A 10,017-nucleotide genomic window follows, 5' to 3' on the forward strand; every position below is an offset into this window, starting at 1 on the left:
ATCGACAATGCCGCCGCGGGTGACCATTTAAACGATCCACTTGATAGGATGTTTCCTTGCAAAATTATTAACATCGGATCGAGCCGTTCGTTCGCCCACCGGAAACCCGTGTTAAGACACCGCACGTCGGCTCTCTTTCCCTCCCCCTCTCCTCCGTCCCCTCTTCCGCCCACTCTATCCGCTCTGCATTAACTAATTAGCGTTTAATTAGTTAGAGCGTCGCGACGCCAAAGAAAGAGAAACTCGCCTCCCTATAATTACCCGGTTTTTGATTCATTCCTCCGTATCATCCCTATCTTTGCCTCGCCTACCTTTCCTTCGTTCAAAGTATTAGAGACATCGATCCTTCGAAAAGCGTTTTTGAACTGTCGAAACTGCGCGATGCGATTAAAAAAATGGATTGTTGTCGTCGTTCTTTTTTTCTTTTTTTTTTTTTTTAACGAATAACAAGAAGTGGCACGGTTCGCGGACGGGGAGAGGCGTCTCTCTCTCTCTCTCTGCGAGGGTGTGCAATTTCTGAAAACGTCAACGAGCAGATAAGGAGTGACGTTATCATTAAGCTAACAAGAAGATTATTAAATCGCAGCCTCGTTGCGCGGGCATCCAGCCTCGTTATAATTAAAAGAGGGGGGGGTGGAGGGAGAACACGAGGGCATCGTAATGGCAGTTCCTTTCTCCCGACTCCCTTCTTAATATTTTCCAACCCGATGACGACGTCGAAGGCGGATGATAAGAGGAAGGGAAGAAAATATCGTGAAAGAGGTATATATATATATATATATATATAGGCGCGGTACACTCTTATTATCGGCTCGGTTCATTATCGTCCGGAACGAGGGATCGATCGCGATAATTCACCATACATAGCTCGTTTCAAACGTCTCTCTTCCCTTTTCTCCAAAGAAGAAGAATTTCCCTTCCCCTTTCTTCCTTTCTTCCTTTTTTCCTTCTCTTCGAGATATATCAACCCTCTTCTTTCCTATATCTTCCTTCTTTATATATCTCTCCATTCAACTACCACTTCAAACACTTCATAAGGGAAATGGAAAATAGACACGATAGATAAATAAAAATCTGCGATTATTCCCCATAAATTCTTTTCGTTTCAGAAGGATCGAAGCACGAGGAGGATCGCGTTGACGAACGGAGGAGGTCGGCGATGACGAGGAGGAGGAGAAGGTGTTCGAGGGAACGGGGGAGAAAATTTTTCAACCGGGCGACACGACGCGCCCTCGAGCTGATCCTCCACCTTCTGCTGATCCACAATTTCGCCGGGACGGGGGGGGCCGCGGGCCAGATAGCCGAGTGCCCTCCCCCTGAAACCATCCCCGGCTGCCCCTGTTACAACTTCGACGACGGCCTTTTCCTGGAATGCGCTGGCGCCACCGAGGACACCCTGAGGAGCACCCTGCTAAGCGTTCTGAGCGTGTCCGGTGAGCGAACCGCCCTCTCGAGAACCAATTCCATTCTCCCGAAAAACTTTCTCGATACCGGTTCAATTTCCATACGTCGACGAAACGACGGAGACGCGTTGGAACACGAGAGAGTTCGTTATCATAATCCGGATAACAACGCTCACCTCACCCTTTTTTGTTCGTCGGATCAATTAACGTTTAACGGGCCGCTACGACACCGCGTTTCGAGTTTTCTCGACGAGGCCACCGTATCCCTCTGGTAATTCGATAAAAAACGACGCGCGTTTCTTTGTTCTTGTAAGCGTAACGTTCGTTTCGTACGAATGAAAACTCGATTTGCATGGATTGGGGGACAAACTGATTCGCGTATAACTGGATTTCGTTTCCCGTGTAACAGAAGTTTGTTACGTTGCGACGACGGTTTCAACGCTAATAATTTTCCCAGCCCGGATATTTTTTAACTCGAATTAATCATCGTCTCGTTTTCCTCGTGTTACGTTGCAAAGTCGTATACATATACATATAAATGTTCGATAATTGTTTGGACAACGGAAACTCGTCCAGAAAGTTTAGATAATAATAATTTGGATAAGTAGTGATAAAATTTAGCTCGGTTTCCTTTGTCCATCATCTTGCAAATTCCATAATAAATGTAAAATTTTACGATCATCGAGGGGAAAGAGAGAGGGAGGGAGAGAGAGAAAGATAAGAATCCGGCAAAGAATACTGCCAGAAATTGTTATCCCGATTCTAAGAATGAAATTAATGGGCGCGTTACGACGATTATTTTCAGGAGCAGGTACGATGGTGCAGTCGTTGAGCGTTTACGAGTTGGACAAAAGCGTGGAGGAGTTGAAGGAGGGCAGTTTCCCGGCTGGTTCCCAGATCAGGCATCTACAGATATCCCACTCCTCCCTTCGAGAAATTAGCGAGGGCGCGTTCGCGAATCTCAAGGACAGCCTGGAATCGTTGGCCCTGCTCTCCAGCCGTTTGCTCCACGTGCCGCAAAAATCGTTGGCCGATCTGCGTAAATTGGCCGCCCTCGACCTCGAGGCCAATTTGATACAAGATTTGTCTTCCTATTGCTTTTACGGGTTGAAACTGATGAAACTTACTCTCAAGGGTAATCAGATATCAAAGATCTCCGAGTACGCGTTCGCGGGATTGGAGGACAGCCTGAGCGATCTCGACTTAACCGAGAACAAGCTGAAGCTGTTCCCCATGGCGCCGTTGAGAAGATTAGAGAGCCTCGCCTCGCTGAGGCTCGCGTGGAACGAGATATCGGAGCTGCCTGACGATAGCTACAGCCTTCTCGGCTCCCTATTGATCCTCGACTTGAGCAGCAACAATTTTGAGAAATTGTCCGAGGACTGTTTACGATCGTGCCCTATCCTCCACACTCTCTCGTTCTATTACAATTCTATAGAGACGATCCACAAGGACGCGTTCGTCTCGTTGAAGGAGCTCGAGTCGATCGATCTCAGTTACAACAAGATCGTGTTCCTGGACGTGGCCACGTTCAAAGGGAACGAGAGATTGAGAAACATCGAGTTGAGCAACAATCACATTCATTACATAGGCGGTGTGTTCGCCAGGTTGCCCGAGCTTCGAGAGCTTTATTTGGCGGAGAACAACATTCTGGAAATCCCGGGGGACGCGTTCATCGGGAGCGTGAGCCTGGCCGTTGTCTATCTTCAACAGAACGCCATCAGAAGGATCGACGGGAGAGGTTTGACCGACCTCAACCAATTGGCCCAATTACACCTGAGCAACAATTACATCGAGAAGGTGCCGCGAGAATTCCTCGAGCACTGCGAGAATCTTTCCTCCTTGTCCCTGGACGGGAACAAGATCCACGAGCTTCAACCGGGCACGTTCTTAAAATTGCACCAACTCAGGGAGCTGCGGTTGCAGGACAATAACATAACCGAGGTGAAATGGGGCGTCTTCTCGCCCCTGCCCTCGTTGCTCGAGCTCCACTTGCAGAACAACGCCATCACGGATATGGAGACAGGGGCGTTGAGTACGTTGAACAGTCTTCAACACGTCAATCTCCAAGGAAATCAGCTCACCGTTCTGGGGGACGTGTTCCAACTGTCCGCCTCGGAATCCTCCTCCGGTGGTAGCTCGTTGGTCTCCATTCAATTGGACAGCAACGGTCTGGCCGTGTTGCACAACGACTCTCTCCGTGGCCAGGCATCGGTCAGAATCATGTGGCTCGGCCATAACAAACTGACGCATCTCCAGGCGCCGTTGTTCAGGGATTTGCTGCTCGTCGAGAGACTCTACTTGACCAACAACTCGATATCCAGAATAGAGGACGGCGCCTTTCAGCCTATGCAGGCGCTCAAATTTCTCGAGCTTAGTATGAACAAGCTCAGCCACGTCACGGCGAGGACGTTCTCCGAGTTGCACGAATTGGAAGAATTGTATTTGCAGGACAACGGTCTAAAACGGTTGGATCCGTACGCCTTGACCGCTTTGAAGAAGTTGAAGGTACTGGATCTCGCCAACAATCATCTCACCGTCCTTCACGACGCCATATTTCAAGAGGGTTTGCCGATCAAGACACTGAATTTAAAGAATTGTTCCATCGTGAGCATAGAGGACGGAGCTTTCAAAGGGCTCGACAATTTATCCGATCTGAATCTGGACGGCAATCACTTGACGGTTTCCGCGTTGTTGAATCTTCGCGTGTCGGGTCTTCGAACGTTGGCCGCATCCGGGAACAACTTCAGTCAAATATCGGAGCGCAGCTTGAACGGGTTACCGTCTCTCCAGGAACTGTATCTGGACAAAGCGCATATCTCACAATTACCCGAGGTTGTATTCGTGTTGAATCGGAACTTGGCACGGTTGCATCTGAACGAAAACGATCTACGCAATTTGCCGCCGGGCATCTTCGACAAGCTGGCTTCCCTCAGAGAGATCCGTCTCGATTACAATCGGTTCCAGGATATACCGTATTCGGCCCTTGCCAATGCCCTTAACCTCGAGATCCTCACGTTGTCCAATAATCAAATCGTGAACGTGGACGTGGCCAGTTTCGCCAGTCTTAAACACCTGAGAGAATTGGACCTCAGCCACAATCGGATCGAGACCATGTCCGGCTTCGCAACGGCCAACCTCTCGTGCCTCGTCTCCGTCGATCTCAGCCACAACCATCTGAACGCGCTCCCGGCCAACTTCTTCGCCCATTCTTCCATGCTTCGCAAAGTGGACCTGTCCGAGAACAAATTCAGGCAAATCCCGTCCGTTGCGTTGTCCGGCCAGAATCTTCCCGGGCTGACTTGGTTAAATTTGACTAGAAATCCGTTGAACAGGATTCACGTCCTCCCCTCGGAGGCGAAATACCCCGTCCTCCAAGAAGTGCACATATCGGGCACGAATCTGAGTATAGTAACGTCTCAGGATTTCGAGGCGTTCCCCGCCCTATTGCATTTGTATCTGAGCCAGAACAGCGTATCGAGGGTGTCCCCGGGTGCGTTCAGAAGCTTGCCCAACCTCTTAACCCTGCATCTGGGAATGAACAGCTTGGACATCTTGCCCAAAGAGAGGCTACAAGGGATGGAGCATTTGCGGATCCTGAATCTGACGCACAATCTGCTGAAAGAGCTGGACGAGTTTCCGGAGGACTTGAAGTCCTTGCAGATATTGGACCTCTCGTACAATCAGATCGGGATTGTGGGCAAGGTGACGTTCAAGAACTTGGTCAGCCTGGTCGAGCTTCATCTTTATGGTAATTGGATCAACGCCATCTCCAGCGAGGCGTTCAGACCGCTCAAGAAGCTGAGATTGTTGGATCTGAGTAGAAATTACTTGGAGAACCTACCCTTGAACGCGTTCAGACCCCTCGAGACCCAGATTCGGAGTTTACGCGCCGAAGGTAACTTGTTTTCGCTCAAAAATTATCTTCTTTCGTATCTTCTTTTATTCATTGAAACGACGAGATCGTTAAAAAGAAAAGAAAAGAAAGAGATGGCGCGTAAAAAATATCGACGCTCCGTTCTATTATATTTTATTATAATTTATTATTATAATTTATTATTATAATTTATCAGCCCCCGACCAAACGTCAGAGAGAGAGAGAGAGAGGGTATATAATTCTACACGTGTCCAAGCTATCGATCCAAATAGAGTTTACCGGTGTTGGAAATCCAATCATATCGCTGGTCACGTACAATCGTCTCGAATCGATACTCAACATCTGAACAATCAAACACGCTCAACCATTCCCTCTCATCCTCTCTCTTCTCAAGTCTGCAAACTAGTCCTTTACCCTGTATAATGTCCATCGCCCCTGATTCCTCTCTGCCCGAAAGATTTCCAAATTTAATGGCGCCAACACCGTGTGCCAACGTGCACAGGGATCGATCTCGCCTCGGATCGATCGATCCATTCTCTCCACCACTTATTCTCGATTCCTCTCTATTATTCCTCCGATTATTCTCGGTTTCTCTTCTCGAGGATTCTGCGACACGTGCCTCCACCCATATAAATTCCATATTCACGCACAATTAATACTCCTCTCAACGTTTGCTCGGGAATAAGGAGAAATATAAAAAAATCTTATAATCGTATATAAATAAATTTCTGATTCTCGATTATTCTTTTAATCCACATGATTCTCGTTTCTCGTTTATTCGCAGAAAATCCGTTGATCTGTGGCTGCGAGTCGCAAGAGCTGTGGGAATGGCTGAGGGATCACCAAAAGCTGGTGAGCGGGGTAGGTGGCGGTCGCGGGCGCGGGAGGAACGGCGTCGGGGTCGGTGACGTGGAGGACGGTCTTTTAAAGTGTCAGCAACCGCCGGAATTGCAGGGCCTGGTCTTCCTCGATCTCGATCCTCACGAGTTCTGTTCCGCCCCGTTGATCCTCAAACTCGCGATCCAAGACATCCAACCGTTCTCGGTCCTCGTTTCCTGGCAAAGCAGGAACCATTCGGGTCTCCACGGCTACCAAGTGGCCTATCACGCGCTGGACAACGTGGACGAGGTACGTTTCTTCTCCACGAATCGAATTCCATAAATGAATTTGTCAGTTAAATAAAGAGCCTCCAAGCTGCTCTCTAACGTGAAACTCTCGATAGATGCATGGATATTTGAATTCCTACTCCCTCCTTATAATATATATATATATATTCACAAGCTATGTTATCTCCTCCTGTTGCGCTCCTATATTTCAATTTTCATTGATCTAACACGAGACGTACATTCGTACGTACACTCGTCCGTTTCCTTGAAGAATTATTATAGAGAAAGTTATTGTATAGAGAGATTCTTTGAGATATTGTTTGAGACAGATCTTTGGAAGGAAAACAAACGCGAAAAGTTGGTACAAAAATATCGGTTAACTTATCAAGTTTGCCGATAAGTCAGCCACGCTTCGTCAAACACAAAAGTTAAATTGCCCGTAGCTAAAAACAAATAAACGGAGATACTTGAGTTTTACGTTTATCTTCGAATCGATGTCACTGCAAAAAAATGTTCGCGCGAAACTCAATACACCTCCTCTTCCTCCTTCCTCCACTCCACTCCACTTCAAGAATCTTTTAAATAATTCGAGCGGATGAAATTTTCAGGTGCGAGGGAAGCTGCTCGATCCAAAGGCACGTTCGGTAAGATTGACGAAGTTGGCCTCGGACACCAGGTACCTGATCTGCGTGCTCGGGCTGGGCAGTTGGGGCACGTCGATCCCGGAGGACATTGGCTCTTGGCAATGGAACGCCTCTCACGACGACGTGATCGAGGGCTCGGCCCGCCCCGCCATGGTCAATTCGCTCACCAGTCAATGCACGGAGGTGAGAACGTTGGACGCGCCCGACTCGATCGTAGGCGACGGGACGATGAGCGACAGAGGTGGCCTGGCCAACATCCTTACGAGGAGGCTTGGCCTGATAGTGGGCAGTTGCATGGGTTTCGTGGTGTTCGTCGTGCTCATCTCGGTGTTGGGCTACATGAAGATGAAGAAGCAAAGGTCGACCGAGAAGAGGGATCAACCGCTTTCCTCCAATCCCCAAGCGTACATGTCCTACAGGCATTTCTCGTTGCAAAGCGGAGACAGGGCTGACAACGCGTGTCCCAGTTTCATCAGTAATATCGGGACCACCCCGTTGAACTCGTAGCACAAGCCGATCGAGTCTCGAAAAGAGGCCGACCGCCGTTGCATCGAGATGAACAACTCGCCCAGGTGCGCGGGTATCTTTGGCTAGCGACTATAAGGAAGACTATAAGGGAGTATAGTGGACTACTGGCTGGCGCGGAAGGATGAACAGTTTCGATACGATGGATGTCGCCAGTTTCTCGTCCCGGTGCGCGGCTACAATTTCGCGGGGAATTTAGATTGCTCAGTTTTCCAGATGGAATTTTTGGTTCTGTTCGGGGGGGCGAAGGCGTCCATCCGCCGTGGACGCGAGCGAGCAAGGGAGAAGCAATTAAGAGAAGTGCCAAAAACTGATGCGAGAGTAGGTTTTTTTAACGAAATCCAATCGGTTATATAGTCGTTCATATCGTGACGCGCGTCTGTTAATCAGGAATGAATCGGGTGTGACAATGAGAAACGAAACGAAATAGTGAACACGTGCCAAATGTTCGAAGAGAGTTCGAGCAAAGGAATTTGTTCGAGTGGCGAGACGCGAAAATGATTGTTGTCCTGTTTTTCTAAATAAGCGTAAGGGGAGGAAAGAAAGAAAAAGAAAAAGAAAAAAAGAAAAAAATACCGACTCTTATCGACCATTTACGCAAACCGAACAACGATGTAAACGACCCCCTTTTTAAAACATTCGAATCTCTCCTACGAAGACTGATTTTTTAAACGTCGTTTCTCCCCCTCCCCAACGATCCTTGAAGAAAATCATCTTACGAAAAAAAAAGAAAAAAAAGAAAAGAAAAGAAAAGAAAAGAAAAAAAAATTAATCCCATCATTTCGATGCTCGAATAATTATATATTGTGTGTACGATACGTGAGGATTTTTTTGTAAATAATTAACGATAACTTGAAAGAACTTGATGCAACGTAAGACGATACCGTATCGTGCGTGTCGCGAGAAAAGAGTCCCTCTACAGCGCTGCGCAAGCAATATTACACTTAATCTAATCGATAGTCCCCCGACGATCAACGTTGGGAAGAAAAAAAGGTTAATTGAAAAAAGGTTAATTGAAAAAAGGCGATCTCACAGAGGACGACGAGTTCGTTCGTTTCTTCTTTTTTCTTTCTTTCTTTTTTTTTTTTTTTTCTTTTTATTCTACAAGTGTGACCACCGTCGTGAAAGGATCCTTGCCTCGCACGGTGTGGTTCGATCACTTTTTCCTCTCTCTCTCTCTCTCTCTCTTTTTCTCCCTCTTTCCTCTTTATACCTCTCATATAATCCTCCGCGTGTCGTCGATCGTCCGGCATACGGTATTTTCACGAATAAACGCGACCAAGTGCCGCGACACTCCTGCCAAGAAACGAGAGAACGGAGAAAAGCGCGATCTCGAGTTGCCAAATGTGTTATACGGTGACGTTGTGGATGATGAATTTACTGTATATAGATAGAGGATATGTATACACATAGCATTCTTTATTATAGGCATAGGCTTTCGGTTAATAAAAATACACCAAAGCTCCATCGATCGATCGATCATTTCCCATCCCGTTCCTCGCCTCCACGTATCCTTCGCATCATATCAGAGAGCGATATCGGACTCCCTTATCCACCACCCCCACGTTTCGATTATTGAACTTGCCTTGACAAGCTCGAAGACACGCTACACGAGGGTTAAATTTACACCAGCTGGTTCAATCGGCTTGCAGACATGGCACAATCAAGATTCAATCGGACGATAATCTAGCTACCCCGTACGTGAAATTCCATTACATGCTAATAGATTTATGGAACGATGCGCCGATTCGGATGGATTCTATATTCTATATTCTATTGGGTAAGTATGAATCTGTGAGGATTATTCGAAATTATTCCTTCCTTTCTTTCAAACATTTCCACGAGAATCGAAGGAAGAAGACTCTTTCCGTGAATAATCTTTTCGGAGGTGAAAGATAAAGCGCGAATGATATTTCCGTCGCACCGCGTATCGATGGACGACCCATTAAGTCACGTCTCATACGGATAATTAATTAATTATAATGGGGCTAGATCGGAGCGGCTCAGGGCGAGCTTGTGGCTCGCTTAGGATCCCTAATTAACTCCAGGTCAACCGTAGTATATCCCAGAGCGTCGATCAGTTCCGATCCGGCACGTCGAAACCAAAACAACTCGCTTCGGGGATACGTCGAATCGCTAGCTTCGATTATGCTTAAAACGAAACGAAACCTGTAACGATGTATCCTTTCGATCTGTGATCAAAAATATTCGAACGAAAAAAAAAAGGAATATATTTTTTTCCTGTATGTAGTAGTACCATCTTTATCTTTATCTCATCCATTTAGTTAATTCTTTCGAGTTCTTTCTCGTTTTCAATTATTAATGATTGACAGAAGAGAATTTTTTTCACAGCTTATAAAAGATTTTGCGGTGGAAATTTTAACGCGTAATAAAAAATGGATTTGCAGACATGGATTTTCAAAATGAATCATTATTTAACAATTTTTAATTACGCGTAATAT

At 46.7% G+C, this 10,017-nt stretch overlaps 1 protein-coding gene across 5 annotated transcripts in view; it reads left to right on the forward strand.

Annotated features, from left to right (window-relative positions):
* Positions 1–9,022, forward strand: part of LOC122718550 (chaoptin-like) — a 534,511-nt gene extending 525,489 nt beyond the window's left edge. For 4 of the 5 annotated variants that reach the window (XM_043943661.1, XM_043943663.1, XM_043943662.1 and 1 more), the window contains 4 exons: positions 1,110–1,433; positions 2,209–5,301; positions 6,065–6,408; positions 6,995–9,022. In XM_043943661.1, the coding sequence (XP_043799596.1) occupies positions 1,110–1,433; positions 2,209–5,301; positions 6,065–6,408; positions 6,995–7,537 (4,304 nt within the window). In that variant the 3' untranslated portion in view covers positions 7,538–9,022. The remainder of the gene's footprint in view (positions 1–1,109; positions 1,434–2,208; positions 5,302–6,064; positions 6,409–6,994) is intronic. The other variant, XM_043943664.1, reaches the window with a different exon arrangement.
* Positions 9,023–10,017: the final 995 nt, after the last annotated feature.

The sequence above is a fragment of the Apis laboriosa genome, unplaced genomic scaffold (assembly GCF_014066325.1).
Source record: "Apis laboriosa isolate Shangri-la unplaced genomic scaffold, ASM1406632v1 scaffold64_cov150, whole genome shotgun sequence".
Taxonomy (NCBI): domain Eukaryota; kingdom Metazoa; phylum Arthropoda; class Insecta; order Hymenoptera; family Apidae; genus Apis; species Apis laboriosa.